Genomic DNA, 24,662 nt, shown 5'->3' on the forward strand with positions numbered 1-24,662 from the left:
TCAATTAATTATTTCTAATTAATTATTTTGTTTTTAAAAAAATGGAAATAATTCTACATTAGTGACATATAGCTGTAAATGTGGAGCTCTTCTATTTAAGTAAGCTTTTTTTTTTAAGTTTTTTTTTTCTTGTTTTCTCTGAATGTGTTTTGATAAGACATTTTTTTTTCTTTAATCCCACAGCCGACTAGTTTTTATTTTATCACGTTGGACATCCGGAAATGTCTCGTATTACTTCCGGTGACGTATTTTGCTTGCGTCTCATTGGATGGCTGAGTCAACCTAACCGACTCTTGGTTTACACAGAGGCTAGAACACAAAAACAAAAAAAAAAAAAGATGTACATGTGATGTAGAAGTAGATCTAGTCCGCTGGTTCAGAGAAAACAAACAAAACCTCATGACATTTCCACGATGTTTTCACTCAGGTTACCCACCTGGATGTTATAAATGTCATCGAAGTGTCATCGTATGTCGACTTTATGACACTACCACTTTATTTTTGCTTTCATTTTAATTCTTTATTCACTACTAAATTAAAAACAAAAACAACATTATTTTTAAGGAATTAAAAAAAAAAAATATATATGCAAAAATGCCTTAAACTTTTAAGCCATGTCGGAGAAAATGATAATGTTTAAAAAATCTGTAATATTTTGAGAATTTCTGTTTGGGTCTAATTAGCCCTGTCACGAAGTGTAAAGGTCAACATTTGAAAAGCAAGCACAAAAAGTAATGCAAGAACTCTAAGACATAGAATCATTTCAGCTTTACCAGCCTACTAAAAATAGATTCAGATCTGAATTATATCGTTATACATAATGCCATTCTTTTGACCCTGAAGACGCAATGATTAAAGATACGTGCACGTTACGAAAGTCCCATCCCGATTTCTAAGTGGTAACTGTAAAGTATATTAAAAGTAATAAAACGATTTATATGCAAAGTGAGAGAGACAGAGAGAGAGAGAGAGAGAGATAACGAGAGAGTGATAGGGAAACATATAGAGAAAGAAAAAGATGAAATGTGTGTGTGTGTGTGTGAGAGAGAGAGAGAGAGAGAGAGTTATAGATATATAATAATTGATTGTGTTTCAACAGAATGAGACAACCAAGTTCAAGGTAACATTCGTGTATTTTGTTTTATCAGAAACCGCTGACAATATCTAAAAATAGACCTCTTTAAAAAGAAATAGACCATCTTGCCAAGTTGTGCAGAACTCATTTCGCCGTCTGCTGGATACATCTCCAGTTTTACTACCACCAGGTACTGTATCCATCACTGGCACCACTAGAGTTGTACTTCAAACACACGTCAACTGTCTGTCTGTCTGTCTGTCTGTCTGGTCTATATGGAATCTACCACTTTGAAAGTAATATCAGGAATCTACCATTTAAAAAATAATATCAGCTATCTACCATTTTGAAAGTAATATCAGGTATCTAGCATTAGGAAGTTAATATCAGGAATCTACCATTTAGAAAGTAATATCAGGTATCTACCATTTTTACAGTAATATCATGAAACTACCATTTTGAAAATAATATCAGGTATGTTCCATTTTGAAACTAATATCAGGAATCTACCATTTCAAAAGTAATATCAGGTATCTACCATTTTTGAAAGTAATAACAGGAATATACTATTTTTTGAAAGTAATATTAGGAATTTACCATTTTTAAAAGTAATATCAGGTATCTACCATTTTTTGAAAGTAATATCAGGTATCTAGCAGTTTGAAAGTAATATCAGGTATCTACCATTTTGAAAGTAATATCAGGAATATACCATTTTGAAAGTAATATCAGGTATCTAACATTTTGAAAGTTATATCAGGTATCTACCATTTGAAAGTAATATCAGGTATCTACCATTTTGAAAGTAATATCAGGTATCTACTATTTTGAAAGTAATATCAAGTATCTACCATTTTGAAAGTAATATCAGGTATCTACCATTTTCAAAGTAATATCAGGTATCTACCATTTTGAAAGTAATATCAGGAATCTACCATTTTGAAAGTAATATCAGGTATCTACCATTTTGAAAGTAATATCAGGTATCTACCATTTGAAAGTAATATCAGGTATCTACCATTTTGAAAGTAATATCAGGAATCTACCATTTTGAAAGTAATATCAGGTATCTACCATTTTGAAAGTAATATCAGGTATCTATAACTTGAATGAGATAAAAAATATATTCATAAATTGATATTTTCACCTTTTCTCATTAAGAATACAATTACCCATCACATTTTAAACCACATTGTTCCATCTTTTGCTTTACTAACCTGTTCTTTCCCTCATCTATTCTAAACTACAACATTCCAATTTCCTTCATAAACACATCATTCCATCTTACTTTATAAACCACATCATTCCAATCTCTTTTATAAACCACATAGACTCTTCCTATTCTAACCTATTTATTCTCTCCTCCATTCTGACCCCTCCCCTCCCAATATCTCTAAAGTCGCATGTTGAATCCAGTCTCAAAGTCTGGGTGTCAATTTTAATTTACTACGCAGGGGAATGCCAGGCTAATGATCGTGAGCCGTCGCCATGATGCCGGAACTCAAGGGGCGAAAGAATGAGAGACTTAGAGTTAACAAAAAGTTGCCTTGTTCCAGGTAGGTGAAAAGGAAAACAAAGATTACCCAACTTAAAAAAAAATATTTTTTTCTTTTTTATTTTGTTTTTGTTGTAGTATCAGCAGTTTTTGTTTTTCAAAACAAGGGGAGGAAATAAAAACGTTTAACGGATAACTTCTCAACATGTCTTACGAGTTGTTGCTCTTCTTTTTAACAAGACGAAACCGCGCACTGATAGACCCTAGTTCTATTTAAAGACAAGCACGAGGGAAAGTCATCAGACGCTAATGCTCGGGTATTGAGGTGACTTAAGACGTCGAACTAAGACTCTAGGATCAGGGTCTATTATAGAAACGAAGAGTTAAAGAGCAGCAGTAGTCAGTTTAAACACCAACTCAAGCCTTGTCTCTGATCTGTTCAGAATGTTTAGAAGTACCGAAGTTACTAGGCTTGCATAATAATGTCAATAGCTGAAACTTATGATCCAAGAAACAGCTGCGTGGAACGGGCACTTATCCCGCATGGGGGACAACCGAATACCAAAGGCAATCTTTTTTGGTGAGCTTGACTGACAACGTAACAAAGGTTAACGAAAACTCTTTAAAGACGAGCATAGGTACTGGGCCGGCTTAAGGTATACGCAAACTATGCAGTTGGCCTAGCAATATAGCCTCGCGTGTGTGCATTATACAATAAATAGCGTAACTTACTTATGTTCAATATTATTGTTGAAGTACATTAGGTTTTTAATAAATTGCATAATTATTTTTTTCGCTTTTTATTTTTTACCTTTATTGGGGCCACCAAATTTACTTCGACTAGGGCCTCCAAGTATCAAAGGCCGGCCTTGATAGAGACCACCTCGTCTAAACTGGCATAGGGGACACTAGCCACTAAAAAGACTACGAAAGAAACAGCCGGAGATGTATTCTCTTACAGCGGCCGTGAAATACTCGTTGAAGACCAAAAGGAAAGTCATTACCGAAGACAGCCGTAAAAGGCGAAAAGTAAACGTATATCAGCCACCGGCAGACAACGATTTACTACTGTAAGGATGAACAATCACGCACACATTTATTTAATTTAACTCCCAAAGTAATAAGAAAGAAAATAGAGACAACCAGGACACATCGTTCTGTCATCTCTGCATTAGACCCAATTGAGCACATAGCTTGGGCCGGCACCCCTGTTTCTCCAGAAGAATTCATCTTTCATACAGAAGAGTGCACAAGAGGCCGTCAGCATGGCAGAGTCAAATTACTATCTTTGGATTTGCAAAATATGTAGGTCACATCACAGTCTACCTATCCACGTGAAGCAATGCACTCGTCCTTAACCAACTGGACTCAAAGACAACCTTTATTCTTACTTTGATCCACGCTAACCTCAACGATGATAAAGATAGAAAAGGAAATGACAGCTACTGGAAACAAGCGTTTCGTTTAGTCTGCACTGAGAAACTAACACTTCCAGGAGCTCCATTGCTTTTGTTTCCCTTCAAGACGCTAACTAAAACGGATTTGCTAAAACTACGATGTCAGCTAAATGCATGCACCATTACAGAAGCCAAAGAAAATGAAATTCATGACAAGAGTCTATTTTCGTTGCAAGTTTCTAGTTAGAGATGACAGTGTAGTGATAGATTTGATAAGTAGATATATTTAGAACTCGTAACGGAAACAAGGGTGAGGTATATGCATATACACACATACATATATATATACACATACATATATATGATATATATACATATATATATATATATGATATATACATACATATATACATATATATATATATATATATATATATATATATATATATATATAAATATATTGTTGTATAACAGGTCTGAGTCATCTGTTATAAGGTTTTAAAAACAAGACAGAAACTAACCTCTATTTCAGACCGATAGGTCTATGAAAAAGATTTCTATGGGATATTCCAGCCAACTTTAATGGGGACCTGACTTTAGTTAGGGAAAGTAAAGGCGGTTGGTCGTAGTACTGGCCACAGGACACCCTCGTTAACCGTTGACTCAAGAAACGGTTGACCTTAAAATCATCTGCCTTATAGATCGCAAGGTCTATAAGGGGAACTTTACTTTACTCTTATTTTGTAATATGGGATATATGATGCTTTTTTAAAAAAAAACATGAAAGTCACCGAGACAGATGATGCAAGTTTTAATCCAGGGAGAGATGAATGTAATGTCTGTTAAGGGCCAGAGAATTCCATTCCACGTCTGAGTCTATGTGGCAGATGATGCAACTTGTGACCTACAGGTTTAACAATTTCAATTCCAGGCTCAGAAGTATTTGAGGAAGGTGTTTCTGACCTAGACGTCTATTTTGGACAGATGATTTGAACTGAAGACGTAGAAGTTTTAGAGTCATGGAGCAGATAATCAAATACCAGATCTTGAGAGAGTGAGACATTTAGAGCTATTTCAAAAGTTTCATCAGCAATCGAAAAACAAACGAATAAAAATAATAAAGCGCTACAGGGGGAATGACTGCTTAGAAATGTCAGAAAGAAAAGTATGCAGATATTAACAAAAAAAGGTTCATTACATAAATCTTCATTCAGAAAAAATGGAAGAGTTTTATCTTGAGCGGTCTTTACTTTATCATGTTGAGCTGAAATCTCCCATTTTCTATATAAACAAAAGTAATTAATGACAACTAATTAAACAAGTCAACGTGCAAATGTTCAACTTAAACCGAAAATCGAAAGTGAATGAAATAACGTGTACAAGTTTTGTACCAGACAGACAGACAGAATATAACTTTGAAAAAAGTACAAAACATGAAAAGAATATGAAACTGTAGCTTAGTTGCAAAGGCGGCTTTATCAGTTCGCTAGGCCCTGGGCGAGTGTCACATGCGGAGATGAATGCCCTAGATGAATATCTAATTTTTTACATTAAATATTTCGCCATTGCCATATAACTATACCAGACAGCATTGATCTAGATGATGTTATAGATGCCTTGCTGCACAGAAAGCACGACGTGTAACGGTATGAAATGAAATATGTCACTTGGAATGATCTCGCCAGTAAAAATAAAAAAGATATTGCTCATTTAAAAAGTCTTAACTATTTTTTTTTTATTTTACTGATATACTGTACCAATTGGAATTTAGACTTATATATTTATTACGCACATTATCTCATGTTATAATGTCGAATGTTAGAGTGCAGGTGCCCCTAAAAAGGTCAGGCCATCGAGTCCAGAATCCCTAGCTACCCCACTGCCTCAATAGATAGTTTAAAGCTTTCATGGTAACTGGTATAGAGTATAGATGCTTCAACAATATCGAGAAACATGTCCTTGTTTGGGAGGACTATTCACAAATAAATCCAGCACACTTTATTCCAGGCTATAGCTTATTATTACACTAGAATATGTGCCATAAGCCCCGCAACTTCCGTATTGCCGGACATCTTCAGGTGACTGAAGGGGGGCTTTAGGCGGTGGTCTTCCATCTTAGCCACCCCAAAGGCCGTCTCTGAAATATGAAATTAATGATCGTAGACAAGAATGCGTGCCATGAGCCCCGCAACTTCTGTATTGCTGGACAACTTCAGGTGCCGGGAGGGGAGTCTTTAGCCGATGGTCTTCCATCTTAGCCAACCCAAAGGCTGTCTCTGAAATATGAAATAAATGATCCTAGACAAATTAGGCTACTGTTAACAACTAGCTATTTGAGCGACGCATATAAAGTGAGTGCTAATATACATTATAACGGTGACATCTGGTGCAGCTATAAACACGGAAACTAAGACCCAATAATGAGTGTTATTTATGCACAGATATAAAGAGAAACCATAAAACAGTCTTTCCCCCCACGTAATCAGTTTCACTCACGATAAATAGTGACACGTTCAAACAGGGCCTGGGGATGTGCCAGGCGTGTTATACATTAAACTAAACAAAACGAACAAGTTTACACTGAAGAGGAAACACATAAAGATTGTGTGTGAATTATTTACATTGTGACACATGAGGGAAGTGTGTAGCTATGAATTTAATTAAGTTTCCTTTACAAGCTTTGCTAAATAAAAAAAATGAAATTAGAATTTAAAAGTTGTTGTATTATAGCCTACAGTTGTGGAAAGTTTTTAGATCTAGTTCGGATTCCGATCGAGTGTGAGAATTAAAGAGTATCCCTAAGTCTACTAGTCTACATGGGTTTTGATTGCATGAGCTCTTTTCAAGTTAAAAACATGAGCACTCTAAAGAAAAATCATAAATGAGAACAGACATGAGAACAGACACGAGACATAAAGTGGTAAAAACACACAGCCATCTTGATTTGGTTCCAGATCACCTGTCAACGAGCAGCGATGATACAGACTCGCAGAGTAAGGAACACGTATGTTTTTGTAGCTTTCAGTTCATGCCTTATTGATGCCACTTACTCTGGGGCGATTAGACCTAGTAATTGTAGATTTCAGGCAGTGGCGTAGCTAGGGATTTGTGGGCCCGATGGGACTTTTTTAGGGGCCCCTGCATTTTGACACCAGACATCATAAAATAACGTAATATTTAATATAAAAACACATTTCCGACACGCATTTGGCGCCCCCCGTCAAGTGGTGGTCCCGGGGGATTTTCAAATTTGGACCCTCCATCCCCCCCCATCGTAGCTACGCCACTGGCGTCAGGCCGTCATCAGATTAGTTATTTCTATTTTCCATTACATGGGAAATACTTATGTGCAGATCTAAAAACATTTCTTCACCAGTCATTAAAAGAAACCACATTCCTTTTTCCTTTAGCTACATTCCAGCTCTCGGCATTTTGTGATGAGAATCGCCATCAATTAAACAACAGTCAGGAGCATTCCTGCAATCAACTGAGTCATCATCGCCAGACCTGGAGGTCAGGTGGTGTTAAGCGAGGCCATCACACCTGTTATTTAGAGTCGAGCAGACGACACGTCAGTGCAGAACACCGTGGAAGCTGAAACTCCCCGAGACGATGACTTGCCTAAATAAAAAATTCGTTCAATAAACATCTGATGCAGCTCATGTCAGGAGAATTTAAACATTGAAGGGTTGTAACCGCATACCAGAGACCTCGCTTTGTTATTTCCAGTTATTCCCCTTCGACAGTCTATTTTTAATGTGTAACTGCTGATTGACTGGATCTTAACAAGTTCAAAAGGAGTCAATCTCAAATGTTTCAAATGTGAGAGTATATTTAAAACTCTGGTATTGTGCATTTAATACTAGTGATACAATAGCCAAGCTTATGTTGGAAATCAATGAAGTAGTATAATATTTAATCCAATCCATATTTGATTATCAAATGAATTTGCTTTAATATCACATGCTTATATATTATAATAAATAAGCAAGTACAGTAGTTCATATATAATTATACAATAGAAATTTATTATTTTTTAAAAATCCACAATAATAGAGTAAAAAAAATAGACATATGACCTCACATTTTCTGTTACGCCCTTTGATATATTCTGCGATGTCAAAATACTTCTAGAAATATCTGGATTCTCATTACTGTGAAATCTTAGCTTACATTTATCATTCTTTGGCTTCATGGGTTATGTTTTTTTTACAATTCCACTATTCAGATTGCAAATTCCGAAAAGAAAAATAATCAATACAAAAGTCTCGATGTGTTAACTAGGTTCACGAAAACGGCTCTTTTGATTTTCTTATAAATTTGACAGTTGATAAATATCTTTGGGAAAAGAGTTGCTAGCTTTTTGGCCAGATTGGGAAACTCGAGTTTAAACGATATTATTTTTTAAAGTAAAACAAAAAATGTAAATTTTAATTTGGCTAAAGAACTAGAGAAACCTCTCGTTGAACGGATTATGTCTTCGGGTATCCCCGCATGTAGACTCTATCAATTAAAGAGTTTAATAACTAAATTGACGTTTAGGGACATTTTGCACTGTCTTGTGCACTGTCTTGTGCACTGTCTTGTGTCTTGTGCACTGTCTTGTGTCTTGTGCACTGTCTTGTGCACTGTCTTGTGTCTTGTGCACTGTCTTGTGTCTTGTGCACTGTCTTGTGCACTGTCTTGTGTCTTGTGCACTGTCTTGTGTCTTGTGCACTGTCTTGTGTCTTGTGCACTGTCTTGTGCACTGTCTTGGATGTATAGAACTATCATTAGAACAACACTCGCTTGTCCAGGATTTTTTTTTTTCGTGTTGAGGGGGAGATTGGAGCGGGGTTAAAATGTTTTTGTTTTTTTTTAAATATATCATTCCTTATTTATTAAAAGCAACATAATCGCTTTTATGGAAAGTTTTCATCCTCTTAAAGGAGGAATTGACTTTTCAAAGAAAACAACTTTTTTTTTATCTTACTAGTTTCTTTTCTATAAGCTTTCAGTGCGTCATGGACAAAATATTCTGACAAAATAACTTTTGCTGCTAGCAGTGACCTTGACATATTTTATCATTAGACTCTATTGATAATAACATTGTTTTTAATTACCAATTCTACACAAAGACACCTGTACCCAATTAAGATGTGACACTTAAGAACCTGCTATCATTTATCGTTCATATTAGCTTCCATTGCAACAGTGGGGCTAACCAAACAGCAGCCTCTTATAAAATATAAAAATATATATAAAACCAAAAAAATAAATATCCAAATACTTTCTATTTCAACTCATTTTCTGAAAAAAAAAAATGTAACCAAAAAATAATTTAATAGTTTTACATGTTTAACGATTCTATTCAGATGTTTTGAATATACAGCATTGTTACGTAAAATCTCTTATCTATATAAGTTATCTTTGTAAACCTAATAGTAATGGATGTAATGTAATCAGTGCTATTCAGACGATACCCTACATCTTAATTATATAATGACCACACTAGTTACTAACAGGGGCCGACTGGGTGTCAAAATTGGCCCGGTCATTTTCATACTATCCGGCCCACAAATTCAATTCATATGATGGGCATCCATTTCTAGGTTTACCTGTCCTCAAAATCATTATGTTAAGTTTGATAATGTATCGATATGAACGCATACAGTGAACTCTATATCTTTATAGCAAACATAGGCCTTATGTTTGTTTTTTAATCGCTGAGTGTGTAGGCCCTAAAAGGATGAAGCCTACTAGAAGCGCTGTCTACGGGTGAAGGCTGGATGGCTGCCTGGTCGTGCGGTTTGCTCGCTGGACTGTCGTTCGGATTTATCGACGGTCGAGGGTTCAAACCCTGCCCGCTCCCATCCCCCGTCGTCCTGCGGGAGGTTTGGACTAGGAAGTAAACTATCTTCAACTCTGAAGGAACATCCGAATTATGTAAAACATTTTACAAACAAAACAAGGCTATTACATTATTTCGGAAAAATGTCTTAAAATAGTATTACACTGTAGTGTATAGTCTGTGAAAGATTTGTTTTTAAAAACGGCTTTCAGAGGGTCTTTATATAAGAGAATATTATACAAGTGGCATCGATTCGGCCATCTCAGTTGCCTTACTGGCCCATTTGGGTACCGCCTGCCGGGCATTGTGCGAAATACCCATATAGCCAGTCCGCCAGTCCGCCCCTGGTTACAAACCATTATACGTAACATATAATCATTCTGTTGTTTAAGGACTCAGCTTCACATTATGACGCTATCATGGGCGTGACGTTGCAGAATGTGAACCAAAAATAGAATCCAGCGATGCGGCCATGTTTTATCCCAGGTTTATTGCCAGTGTGAAATAGTGCTGGATCTATATAATCTATGTTTTCTCAGAAACTACCAGTTTGAGAACTGTTGCTATCATGCATATATATAGGTTAGGTTTGAGTGTACCATCATGCTCTATGTCAGACTTCAGGAGTGCATTATGTCTATATGCTGTGTTATCAGAGGCTCTGTTTAGTTCAACTTGTCAAAAAATGGCGGCTAGAAAACTCTGCTACGTTGACTGGTAGCACGCCTGCGTGTCAGAGAGGGTTTGTGTTGAGTGCATTTTAAGTAATGTGTGCAGTTCTTGTGAGTAATCTATTTGTCTGTTCAACTTTTTTTCTTTGTTTTTTTTTTTTGAAGTGATGGTCATTAAGTTAACTCTAGATTTTGATCTCGAAATTAAACCCATAAAACCAAAATGTTACAAATTAGGCTAATGCTCCTTCTTGGAAAACACGGACTGCCTGGCTAAGAGCATATCAAAGTAATTTTCATATAAACTATCATGTTCAAAATGCAACCAATAATTTAATCACCAACAATTAATCCACCTCATATTAAATCATCATGTATTGACCCACCAAACACGAAAAAAAAGTGAAGTTCCCCTTTCAGACCTTGTGGTCTATAGGGCGGACGATGTAAAAAGGTCATCTGTTTCTGTGGCCTACGGTTGACGATGGTGTCATGTGGCCAGCACAGCGACCAATCGCCATTAATTTTCTCCAACTAATGTCAGGTACCCATTACAACTGGGTGGACTCAGAGGCGCCCAATGATCCCAAAATTCATAATCCCAGTCTTCACAAGGATTCGAACCCGAAACCTCCGGTTTAGTAACCAGGCTTTACCGCTCAGCCACCGCGCCTCCAGCTAAATCTCTTCGTTCATAAAAAACAACAACTCCTTCCTCTACGCTGTCAAGGCTAGTATATTTACACCTGTTTATATTTCGCTATTCTTTATCAAAACCTCGTCTAGTTTTGACAAGTCGCGTCATTGCATCTAAGTCAAAACTTCCTCTATTTACGAAACAAATAACTAACACCTGAACTAGCCATAACAGTGTAGGATTTGAGAAAGTAGGCCAACTCAACAAGGGCCGTGTTGGTTTTATCTGCTGACCACAGCACGGCAGTTCAACCTCTTGTATGATTCATCGAAACAACATAAATACATCCAGGTAGAAACTAAATTTGAAACTTTAAAGGAAAAGAAAAAGGGTGGGGGGCGTGGATGTAGCGAGGCCGGGTATGAGGGAGGGGGCTGTGCTCGGGGTGGAGGGTGAGTTATGTGGCTAAAAATAGATCGACACCACAACATGGCGCGGAGGCTGAAGTGTCTGGACGTGAGCAGATAGCACACAACAGAGCCGGAGCTGGGGGGAGGGGTAGGAGTAAGTCGAATATCTGTAAACACTCTTAAGTCTGATATTGTAAGAAGCGGACTGGCTATTCTTCTACACAGATGCGTCACGTGGTGTGCCCTTTTTTTTTTAGAAGCGCCAGGCTTCCGGAAAGTGTGGCTAGCAGATTCGCAAAATTTGCGATTGCCATGCAACACACGAAACAAATATTATTTAACTGAGAGTTTATACTTTTAATTTTTTTTTCTACTTTATCATTCCGACTTAAATATATCCTATAGAAAGACAGGTGCAGCTTGTGGCACTTAAATAATAAAACTCCTTTCAAGTTTTGGGGCAAACAAATGCATTAGGCAAGCAAGAACTTAAACAGTCCAATGAAAGAAAAAGTTTGGGAAGTAAATTTTTATTTTAAAGAAATACATTTTCAACTCCCGTTACTTAAAAAAAACAACAATTAATATACTTTTGAACATATACATATTTGTACTTTGTTCACATTACAACTTCAACTGCAATGGTCTTAGTAATGTATGTTGCCAAGGTGAAGAATATCAGTTCAGAAATCTGAACTAAACATTTTATACACTAAAGGTCAAGAACAAAACATACACACAGGTATAGTTGCATTTAGGATTAGGGTTAGTTTCTAAAGTTAAAAGTTTTGACAGGTAGGAGGTGAAAGTCGATGCGGGGGGGGGGGTCGTCGAAGAAAAGAAAAGGTGTGGGGGGGGGGGGAGATACTGCTTTAGTTACAGTCTTCGGGTGAGTAAGTAGGTCAAAAAGAAAGCAGTAGATGAAAGATTTAAAAGGTACCATGCACACGGTTGTCATAGAAGACTTTTTGACGTTTATGTTTTTTCTACTAATGTTTTCTTTTTCTTGTACAGTTTAGAGACGCACGGGGAAGGGGTCGGTAAAAAAAACATTCACTAGGATCTAAAGAAATAATAGGAGCAAAGAACTATTCTTTTAAAAGAAAGTGTCGGCCTAGCTACCTATACTGAAAGTATTGTGAATCTTAGAGAGGTCTAGATAACATGAGAAAAAGAGTGAAAGAGAAAGAGAGAAAGAAAAAAAAGAGAGCGAAGAGGAAAGAAGAAATGCAATAAAGAGAAGGAAAAGAAACAGAAAGATAGATAACGACACAGATAGAGAGAGAGAGAGAGAGAGAGAGAGAGAATAGAAAATACGAAGGAGAAAGAAAAAATACACGTCTTCTTGTTAAAGTGATTACAAATGTTAGAGAATGGAATTCCTTTTCACTGCGCATCTACTCATCTAGTGTTGTAAACAGTCTATACAATTACCAACATTCTTAATTAAAAAAACAAGAACAACAAAAAAATGTCTCTAATAATGTTGTCAAAATAGCTTATTTTCTAATGAAGGTCGATTTCATTATTATAAGAACACGAAGCTGGCTTTGGTAGTAGTATCTTCTGCATGGACCGAGGATAAACCAAACGTTAGTGCAGCTTGTCTGATCAGACATTTTAAATAGCTAGAAAATTTTAATATCTGTATAATACAGAAGTCCAGGATGTAGACATTAATTGGTAACAGTTCTCACTTCATGTCTAACAAAACGGTTTAAAGAATGCATTGGTATTTAGCCTCAGAGAATCTAGACACAGAGTGTGAGTATATAAGAACATGCCATCGAAACTGAAAAGACCCAAAGTAGATAGAAGGAAGATAATGTTTTAGTTGCTGGGCAAGAAAAAATATCAATAAAAGGAATTACACATAGAGCACAACGAGAATGTCGTAGAAAACAACAAACAACAAAGAAATAGAGGGTAAAGAGAATGTCCTAGAATAAACAAAGACAGAGGACAAATAGAGTAGAAACATGCAAAATATATTTAAAAAATCCTTTAAAAATAAAAAAAAACAACATAGCTTATCTAAGGGAAAAAACTGCGCACTTACTACTTTATCTCTAAAAATGTAGAGGTTATTTCCCTTCGATAATGCGTGTCGGAGAAATAGCTTTAACATTTATCTAAGCGGACGAAACCCTACAAATTTAGTCATATCTGTGAATACTGTTGGTATCAAACAAAATAATTAACTACCGGTAATTAATTGACTAATTGGTTAATTTTTTTTTATTGATTCATGTCTTGTCTCTGCCAAAGAATAATGGAGCAAAACTTCCAAGTTGATCAGAGAAAGGGTGTGGGAGAAATAACGTGTACAAACTTTTTACCAGACAGACAGACACGCAGAGCGAGTTGATAAAAGCTTTGTACAAAAATAATGTTTCTTTAAGAGCTCTTGCTTTTATTGGAGCAACATTTAAGCATTTTTTTTAGTGTGAAAATAAACCCAAGGATAAGAACAACGGTAAAACTCAATAAAAACCAAGCCCGTGGTTCAAACCCATTAATCACTTCTTTTTTCCCGCGCTCATCTCTACATCTACATCTCGTGCATTTTTTGTACACAATTCTCTTCTTCTTCCATAGAAAAGGCTGGTCACCTGTGATGGAAATATCTCTGCAGGAATCTCAATAGTTGCAGCACTGACCTCTCCCGTTCCCTCATGTTTATCACAACCCATCTCCTCTGACGTCACGGTCTTCTTTCATACCACTGTTCCGTCATCTCTTAAGAGCACTATCTCGTGGCCGTGGGATATAAACTCTTTAAAGTGTGTAACTAATTTTTTTTTCTCCATCCAAATGTTCAAAGAGGGAAAACTCCAAGGTCTGAGAGTCTTTCAAAATGTGGATAACTTCAGTGAGGAAGTTTGAGCTAGTATCCGTAAGGATGGCCAATGAGTGAGAACTTTTTTTTTCACCCCTCACCAAGAATTTTGTTGACGTTGTCTAAGATAAATGCACACTAAAAATGACTGTGTGCGCGTGTCAGTGAGATAACTTGACCTCATAATGCCTGCACGCTCTGCCTCGATCTCAGGTTGAATGTAAGACTTGTAATCTCTCCATTTTTTTTTTTTGAAACTGCATTGTCTGTGACATTTGTTAATTTCACAAGAAGAAGAGTGGCAAGAAGGAGGAGTAAAGATGCCATGGCTACATGTGTGTGTGTGTGTGTGAATCCGAGTGAGGGTTAGATAACGCACATTATCTGTGAGTATTTAAATGCACAAAATGTTTCGTCCTTGTGAGATTTTTTTTTTTTTAAATATTCAATATGTCATCTACCAAGAAAGCAAACGAAATAATTGAAAACTGGATCACAACAGGCCACTGGCTTTTCTCACATACATACGAAATCAATAAACTGAAAATCTAAAACGTAAAATAAAGAAATAAATAAAACTTTATATGGTCCTATAACAAGGTCTTTAAGGCTTGTAAAGAATTTCCACTAGGGAACACTGCCAGGTAAAAGAAGCATAGGCAGATAGAGAAAGCGATGGGAAGACATTGAAAGAAATACTATTTAAGACTAAAATTAGAAAGGAATGGAGAAAGACGGTCGACAGATCATGTGTGGTGTCCCAACGGTTTAACAGATTAGGGGACAGGTGAAGGTGATTCAATATGTTTCCAACTTACTAAGATCGCTAACTGGATTGAATAGACTGGCACAAGAACTACTACTAAAATATCCTCCACAGGACCACCACAATAATAGTCAGCGAACTACTACAAGAACCTCTGCGAGAACTATTGCATTAACCTCATCACTAATCATTACAACTATGCAGGAACTAATTCAAGAATCACTATAAAAACCTCATTATAACCACTACAAGAGACTTCACAAAACCATATCAAGAACCTCCACAAAACCACTACAAGAAATTCCACAGAACCAATACAAGATACTCTACAAAACCACTACAAGAACCTCCACACAATCATTACAAGAACATCCACAAAACCACTACAAGAACCTCCACACAATCATTACAAGAACATCCACAAAACCACTACAAGAACCTCCACACAATCATTACAAGAACATCCACAAAACCACTATAAGAAACTCCACACAATCATTACAAGAACATCCACAAAACCACTACAAGAACCTCCACACAATCATTACAAGAACATCCACAAAACCACTACAAGAACCTCCACACAATCATTACAAGAACATCCACAAAACCACTATAAGAAACTCCACACAATCATTACAAGAACATCCACAAAACCACTACAAGAACCTCCACACAATCATTACAAGAACATCCACAAAACCACTACAAGAACCTCCACACAATCATTACAAGAACATCCACAAAACCACTATAAGAAACTCCACAGAACCACTATAAGAAACTCCACAGAACCACTACAAGAACATCCACAAAACCACTATAAGAAACTCCACAGAACCACTACAAGAACATCCACAAAACCACTATAAGAAACTCCACAGAACCACTACAAGAACATCCACAAAACCACTATAAGAAACTCCACACAATCATTACAAGAACATCCACAAAACCACTATAAGAAACTCCACACAATCATTACAAGAACATCCACAAAACCACTATAAGAAACTCCACACAATCACTACAAGAACCTTAACACAATCCCTAGAATCTTCACAGCATCACTACAAGAACTTTCAAAGAACCACTAGAAAAACCTCAAAAAGAACTACCAAAAGAACTGTTTCCATAAATACCACATGATCTAGCCCTCCATCCCAGTGGCCCTACAGCTCATGAAGGGTCCAGGCCTGCTCTAGCACATCTCTACATTCAGATCTATCCTGGGCTTTCAATCTCCATACCCGGACTCTCAGCTTTTGTAGATCTGCCTCTACGTCATCAAGCCACCCTGCTCGTGGTCTGCCTTTGGGGCTCCTGCCTTTTTGTTTTTTGCCAGTGAACAATCTTTGCTCCTTTGTTCTCTGGTAAACAAAAAACCACAGCAAAAAACCTTTACAATTACTTCTTCGACAATCCTCGCAAAAAACATGATTTAAAAAATACAATGATTAAACCAAGAACAACTATAAAAAAAATTACGACAGAAACTTCTACAAAAACACTACAACACTGACAACTTATACTGCACTACAAAAGCTACTACATGAACTATTACTAAAGTCTACACACAAAAAAATACTACAATAACAACTACCCCAAGCACAAAAACAACAAAAAACTAATTGAAGACAAGAACAGCAAATACTTGAAGAGGAATTGCAAGTATTTCATCACAACACTGAACTCTGCCAACTCTTCAATTTAATAAGACCCCAGAAAAAAAAATCTATTCGTATCTTTTATTCTCTCTAAATCATTGAGAGGAACTAGAATGTGTTGCTATTTATAGAAATTGAAAATTTTATAAGTGTTAAAAACAGAACTATGATATATTGCAATGGGAAAGACTTTCGTAAGATAAGAAAAGGAAATGTGAAAATCCACTTGAATTAAATGCAGCTTAAAAAATCAACAAGCTATGTTTAGTTCTCAAAGAGAGTTTGTGTGTCATTAAACATTCCAGGGAAAGATAAGCCGGGGACATGGGATCTCCTTGCAGTAAACTCACTAGGAGCTACACATCATGTTGACTCATCAAGGGGAGATAAACATTCCCCTTCCGTCCAGTTGAACTCTTGTAAAACTGGCACTCTTAGGTTTGGTATTTAGATTAAATTAAATAAATACAGTGGCGTTACGTGGGTGCCTGGAGCTCGGAGCAGGAAAACCTGTTGACGTTCTCACCCCTTCTCCCACAACGTAATCCATATTTGCATAAGAACCATTCACTAGTTGGCAATAGCAAACTATAGTTTCGAAAATTCAATATAAAGTAAATACAGTACAATGGCGGAGCGACCGAGAATCATAGTATATGTGTGGAGTGTTTTGATATCCATTTTGGCACTACCTACGCTTCGGCGACACGGGACTCAATCCCTCTCCCTTCGGTTCGCCGCTAATTCAATAAACTATCAATCAGTAAAAAATACATAATTATGTGATTTCAGTTTTTTACGGTCGGCTTTTAAAATGATAAATCAGAACAGACGCAAAAGAGTGTGAGTCTTATTACAAATAGTGTGACTAGTGTAACACCATATAAGAAAGTCACTCATCTTGGTCACACGCAAGGACATAAAACAATGAACCGTAACTTACAAATGCACAAACACACACACAAAAATCACATTTCTTATTCTTTATGCTAGGACAAATTTTAGTGCACTCTGTCTTTTTCAATCAGCCAGGAAATTCAATGACTTGGCAGAGTTGAAGTCTCTAATTAACATAAAATATAAAGATATGTAGCCCTCGATAGAAAAGGTTGTCCACCCCTGTGTTAAAACCTTAAAAGGATCGTTAAAATGTGACCCAATTGGGATGTTCCGGCCATAATGAACACTATAAAGCGTGAGAACAAACCAACGGGGGCAGGTGGTGTTTAGTTTTTGTGTATTATAAAATTAATATAGAATAAGGTTAAATAGTAGGAAAGGAGAGATATAAATTAATGGATGGCTGCCTGGTCGTGCGGTTTGCGCGCTGGACTGTCGTTCGGATTTATCGACGGTCGAGGGTTCAAACCCTGCCCGCTCCCATCCCCCGTCGTCCTGCGGGAGGTTTGGACTAGGAAGTAAACTATCTGCAACTCTGAAGGAACATCCGAAACATGTAAAACATTTTCAACAAACAAACAAGATGCATTTGTTTCGAAAGATTGATTTCGTCAAAAATATTATTAACTGAATAGAATATTTTTTTTTGTTTTAAGGAAAGAATGTCCCCAAAATCGATGAAATAATTGCTATTTAAAATTGCTTTTTTCTATTACTAAATTAGCTTTACCTTTGTTACACAAACTATTTATAGTCAAAGTATCCCTGAAGGTGAAGAGATACGGGGTCATCATATTTTTCTTAAAAAAATGACCAGACAGATAAGTGATGCCTAGTTTCGAATTTTATCTTTTAAGCAAAACTGTAAGATGCCTGTTTGTCTGTATGCTACGTAAAGAAACAACCACTTCTTCTTCTTCTTCTTCGTTCTCATTGTCATGTTGGAGTGTTCAGATGACTAGACCAATACATGAGATGAACTGCGCGATGGTTTCCAAATCAGGGAGCTCTCCATATAGTGAATGAGAAATGGACGAGCTCTCATCCAAATCACAAGAAAGATGACGCTTACTATAAGCTATCCCGACAAGACCAACGTCTAACCTTTCGACTCAGGACCAGACACAACAGAATGCGACAACACATGTACCGGAAGCTCAAAATTGGAACCAGTGAAATCTGCCCATGTGGAGTATCACCAGAGAATGCCGACCACGTCCTCCAAAACTGCTCTCTCTACCAAGAGGCCCGTATAAGACACTGGCCCCAAAACACCCCAATAGAAACCACCACTGATGCACTAAACTTGGTTCTTACTTTTTAGATCATGGCAGAGGTCATTGGTCATCTTCCCTTCTCAACCTGGCCCAGGGTGGGGCGGGGGTCAGGAAGCGAAGTCTTAATAAAAAAAAAAATAGCTTCTTACTCGAGTTGTATTCGCTATATATTTTTTTTTATTAACACAAGATATTTCTGTTCATATATAATTATATGAAACGTTATCAACTTTCCCCAAACATAGGTCTTAGAGAAACAAGAGACGCTTAAAAAAAACCCAAAGAAATGATAATCGATTTTCGTAGGAACAAGAAGGAAAATGATATTGTTTCTGTAGCTGGAGAGACTATTGAAATTGTGCAAACCTTTAAATACCTTGGTACTATCCTAGACAATAAACTAAATTTTACTTCAAATACTGATTATATCAGCAAAAAAGGGCGGCAAAGATTACGACTACTAAGAAAACTGTCCTCGTTTAATGTTAGCGAAAAGGCCTTGACTATGTTTTATCACGCTCACATCTGCAATATTTTAAGTTTCAATATCACTGCCTGGTATGGCAATCTGAGCATTAAAAATAAAAATAAACTTAATAGAATCCTAAATGCTGCTGGCAAAATCATTGGCAAAAAACAAACCCCATTTGGGCAGTTGTTTGAGACAAACATCTATAAAAAAAGCTAACAAGATCCTCGAAATAAAGAATCACCCTTTGTGTCAGGATTTTGTGATTTTACCATCACAAAAGAGATACAAGACACTGATAGCAAAGACAAACAGACACAAACACTCTTTTGTTCCCCTGGCAATCAAATCATCAAATAAGAACAATCTGGTATAAACTTTGTCACATGTAAATTATGAGTGAGTCTGGTGTGAATGTACACTTTGGTTTCTTATAGTTATAATGTTTTTTGTTTGGTGTAATGCACAAATTGTAAGACAAATTTTCTTACGGATAATAAAGATTATTATTATTATTATTATTATTAAAGACAACAATATACTAAATAAGAGAAGAACAAAAGAAAATTGACTAGTTTAGCCTCTTAGAACGTTGACCAATGGTCAAGGCCTTAGACAGCTTCATACTTCATACACAGTCAGATAGGAAACAGGACAAGAGAAAGGCCAAGAAACGGATGGATTGAAAGAAGTGAATGGAAAAATTGAAAGAAAAACAAGCCGAGTGTCTGATATGCGCCGCCACGACGCATCCCAAGTCAATCTGATTAACGAGATTTACTTTAGTAATAGCAAACAAATACCGAGCAGCTCTAGTTACCTAGCTCACATACATACTATATTTAATACTGTATCATTACATTTTTTTTCAAAAACAAAACCTAAGTAATTTATTATTATAATTAATTCAATAATTCCCCATGACAAAATCGCCAATCGGCTGAGAAATATTTTGTTTGCGTTAGTTGTGACAAATTATGCAAGTCACAGCAGGGACTGCTAAGACTCGTGAATCATTGTAGTCCTTCATAATCTTTCGAATACAAGCCTATTATTCAAATGTCAGAACTGACCTACCTTGATTTGGTTTTCCCTGGCAGAACCAGCGCGAGGTGCTCTTAAGCCGGCCATCTTGAGCTACAAATGGACACCGGACAATGGATATCTTAAAGAAGAAAACAAATGACCACACAAATCAAGTAATCTCACTGAACAATGTACACTAGTGATTTAAAACCTTAAGTCCAATATATGTTGGAAAATCTGTTTCACTCACTTGATAAATCTAGAGCCGGCTTTAAGTCCGCGTTAGCCCACTGCTAGCTAAACACCTGAACGCAAAGAAAACGTAAAGTTATTCAAAAAAAACAAAAAACAACCAACTTTCTAAATTTTGCCAAACTGACAAAATTTCTAAAGGGTGGTAAGGATAAAAAATTTTACTCACAGAACCGTAAAAAAAAATAGGTTAAAAAAAAGGTTACAAAATAAAGGTTACAAAAAAAGTTTTTTATTTTTGTTTTAACTTAAAGCTTAAATTTTGAGGAACAAGAGAGGCGAGAGTTCGTAAAAAAAATTCTGTAGGTGAGCGCTCACCTTAGCCAGTCCGACTATTTTGGGGTGAGTTTGAAACTGAGATGGGGGCGGACCAGGGAGTGGTAGGGCAGAATGCGCGTGCGTTCAAGTATATATATATATGTGTGTGTGTGTATATATATATCCGTTTGTGTACGTGTATCTGTGTATGTGTGTGTGTATCTGTGTATGTGGGTGTTCTGGTGAGACTTTATGAAAACTATTCCGTCGTTTATTATGGAAGTTTATAAAGGAGTTGAGCGCGTGTGTGCCTGGAGAGAACGACGGTGTCGATTGCGTATGAACGGGGTGGGAGAGATGGGGGGGGGGGTAAATGTGAGGGCGAGGGGTGCCCATGTGGCGATGGACGTCGGAGATATAAGAAAACAGACAGGTATATCAAGATGCCATGGGGGGAGGAGGATGGTCAGGGGAAAGCCTACCCCCCCCCCGCTCTTTCTCTTAGATGAGGTGAATGAAGACACGTTGCCATTACGAATACTGGTTAGCCTTTTGTTCAAGAGTAAGACTCGTTGGGTAGTTTATAAATAGCAACAAATCTTTTGGCTTTTGGAGTTTTGTTCAGAAACATTTTACGTCCAGGGCAAAGTTAATGCAGATTGGCAGGTTAGCAGGTTGATAGGTTGGTAGGTTGGCAGGTTGGCAGGTTAGCAGGTTGATAGGTTGGTTGGTTGGTAGGTTGGCATTTTGGCAGGTTGGTAGGTTGGTAGGCTGGCAGGTAATGGTACGGGTTGTGATCGAAGTTAGTTTTAACCTCGGATTATTGAGATATATGTAATAGATCGATAGATAGATAGATAGATAGATAGATAGATAGATAGATAGATAGATAGATAGATAGATAGATAGATAGATAGATAGATAGATAGATAGATACACAGGAAGGCAAACAAAAAGACTGACAGAGAGTTTGAGAGATAGAGAGAAAGGCAGAAAGCTGAAGAGTCAAATTGAAACTTCTGAAGCATAAAATTTGAAGCTCCAAATATCTGCAGGTAGAAACTGTCCGATAAGAGAGAGAGAGAGAGAGAGAGAGAGAGAGAGAGAGAGAGAGAAGAGTGTAGCTGAAACCAACTCCTGCGTGCTACAATCATTCAACATTTAAGTTACTTTATGTGACAAACACATCACATTCTCTTGGTATTCAGACCTAGCACTTGTAGCTACTTGGATTTAAACCCCAGTGAAAGGATTTCTTTGTCCGAGCCACTACACATTCTGGAACCTACTCTACGTGCACTTTATCTCCCCTTGCTTCTGGTCCACACCCATGTTAACGCGACCTCCTTCATTAGCTCCCAGTTATCTCCCACTTAACAGTCGAGAGTCCAGTGTGTCTTCACTCCGAGTAGAATCTGTGAACTATTGTTTTTTTTCTTTTTCTAAAAGTCTTTTATTGTGTAATTACTGAAGTGTTAACAACTACGAACAACAAGTGACACTTATCTCATTCAATTTCTGACACTTATCTCACAACATAAGTTAAACTTATCATTTACCAATTTACCGACATTTATCCTATAACAATAAAAACATACAAAATTCTTAAAAAGAAAAACAACTTATACGAGTTGTAGTTATATTAACCATGTAACCAAGTTTGTAATAGATCTAAACCGGGAGGTGGGCAACCTTTTTCCATTGAGGGCCGCATTAAAAAAAAGTTTTGGAATGGGGAGTCGCACGTATGTATATGAAATATACAAATCAGAAAAATACGCTAGCTAACTGTGTATAAGATCTTAAATTCACATTTGTACTGTTTTATACATTTACATTTCATTCTTTCACACTTCCTGCCAACTGTGGAATTACAACACGAGACATTTTGAAACTAATTTTACAAAAAAAAAATTAAAATTTCGCTATGGTCTTTTTACATCACAAAATTTCACCATAAATGTAAAGTTGTACTTAAGTGAAGTATTTAACTACTTACACTAGTGCATAATGTTCCTGAACTGAGGAACTAGCTTACTAGTTGTTCTCCTCGTGACTGCTTTCCAATTATAGCCAGTTAGCGTAGACCTGTGATTATACTTGTTTATTTTTCAAACAAAAAAAAAACAACGCTTGTTCACAGATGTATGTCGACCCAAATAATTTGAAAGTTCAGCAGCAAAGTTTTTTTTTTAAGTGTGGCAATAAAGCTTCTGGCACCCAAAAAACTCCCGCAGAAGAACTTGAGCTTCTCTTTTAGGTCGTAATTTGCTTGGAGTTATGTCTTCTGGAGCTGGATCAGCTTCTGCACCAAATAGTGAGCTGGAGGTATTGAAAACTAGTCCCAAGATCATGACGTCTTACAATTTGTTACCGAATTCACAATCAAGGAATCCAAAAAAGTTTTGTACTTTTCGGTCATTTGAACAAAGGAAAATGGCAAAACATGTTTTCAATTGCTTGGTCTGAGAAATAGGACAGCTTTGTTTGAAAAGATTCAACATGCACATACATTTCATGTGCAAACAACCCACTGCAATATTTCCGATGTAAAAAGTGAGGCCTGTCTTTCACTCTTCATTACACATATTAGTCACAGTCAATTTCTTTCAAGGAACATAATTTCTTCCTTGAGATACCATATTCTTCACAATACCATCTTTGCCCATGCTAGGCCAGTGGATACTACTGTGGTTCTGAACAGCGGATTGTTTTGTTTCCAAATCTTTATGTACTTCTAGGAACTATCTGTGGTTAAGTCTCTTAGCCCTGATAAGTTTAATCACTGATATAATTGGGTCAATAATTTGTTTGATATCCAATGCAGCTTTGCGCAAACTTTCCCTGAGTTTATGGTTGGGATATTGTTCTATTTGTCTCAGTCAAAGCTCGAGCTCCATCATTCATCCCTCTTACCATCTTGTTCCAAGCCAATTCAACACTTTCAACACACTTCATCATAACATTAAATAAATACTAGCCTGAGCTCGTGTCTTTGACTGAATATTTTGAAATATTGCCAATTGGAATAATTTTCATTTACTTTAAACTTTTTAGATTGACATATAGAGACAATTTTTCTTTAGCTTCTTCATTATAAGTGATAAGAATCAGAACTTTCTAAAATCTATATAGATATTTAGAATTTTAAAATATATTTGCATTTTTTATAAGTATAACCTGTGGGCACAGCTGAGTTCTTTAGGTGTCCGCGGGCCTCATAAAGACTCCTGCGGGCCGCATGTGTAGTAAATAGCCCACCCCTGATCTAAACCAACAATAATAAATATTTGCGATTACAAATAGTATTAGCCATTGTCTTTGGTCAGCGCTATTTCATGCTTTTAACTTTTCTATACGCTATGATCCTATCACTTATCTGGACCAGTATGGAGAATGGGGTTGGGGATGGAGAGAGAAAGGGATATCTGGATGAATTTTACCGAATTACTTTAAAAAAAAAAAGGGAACGAACTGAATTCGAAGCCATGACTCAGGGCTAATTAAATCGACATTTTTTTTACCACTCTGTTAGTGAGGTCCGAAGGAAAATAGAAGATTGTATAGTTATCTATTGTTTCTTTGAAACTTACATTATAGCAGCGACCTATAAAGGGGACTACTTCAGCTTATACCACCACCTCAGTCAAGTAACATTTCTTTCCCTTGTGTGAAGTACAAAACAAAATAATT

At 36.7% G+C, this 24,662-nt stretch overlaps 1 protein-coding gene across 3 annotated transcripts in view; it reads right to left on the minus strand.

The window, feature by feature from the left end:
* Positions 1-21,126, minus strand: part of LOC106057538 (myophilin-like) — a 37,462-nt gene extending 16,336 nt beyond the window's left edge. The window contains exons 1-3 of one of the 3 annotated variants that reach the window (XM_013214776.2): positions 21,030-21,125; positions 20,710-20,764; positions 20,511-20,598 (exon numbers count right to left, since the gene is read on the minus strand). In XM_013214776.2, coding sequence (XP_013070230.2) covers positions 20,511-20,564 — 54 coding nt within the window. In that variant the 5' untranslated portion in view covers positions 20,565-20,598; positions 20,710-20,764; positions 21,030-21,125. Of the gene's footprint in view, positions 1-20,510; positions 20,599-20,709; positions 20,765-20,880; positions 20,955-21,029 lie in introns of those variants that run through there. The other 2 variants (XM_013214778.2, XM_056032646.1) reach the window with 2 other exon arrangements.
* Between the last annotated feature and the right edge of the window lie 3,536 nt (positions 21,127-24,662).

This window comes from Biomphalaria glabrata, chromosome 6, assembly GCF_947242115.1.
Source record: "Biomphalaria glabrata chromosome 6, xgBioGlab47.1, whole genome shotgun sequence".
Taxonomy (NCBI): domain Eukaryota; kingdom Metazoa; phylum Mollusca; class Gastropoda; family Planorbidae; genus Biomphalaria; species Biomphalaria glabrata.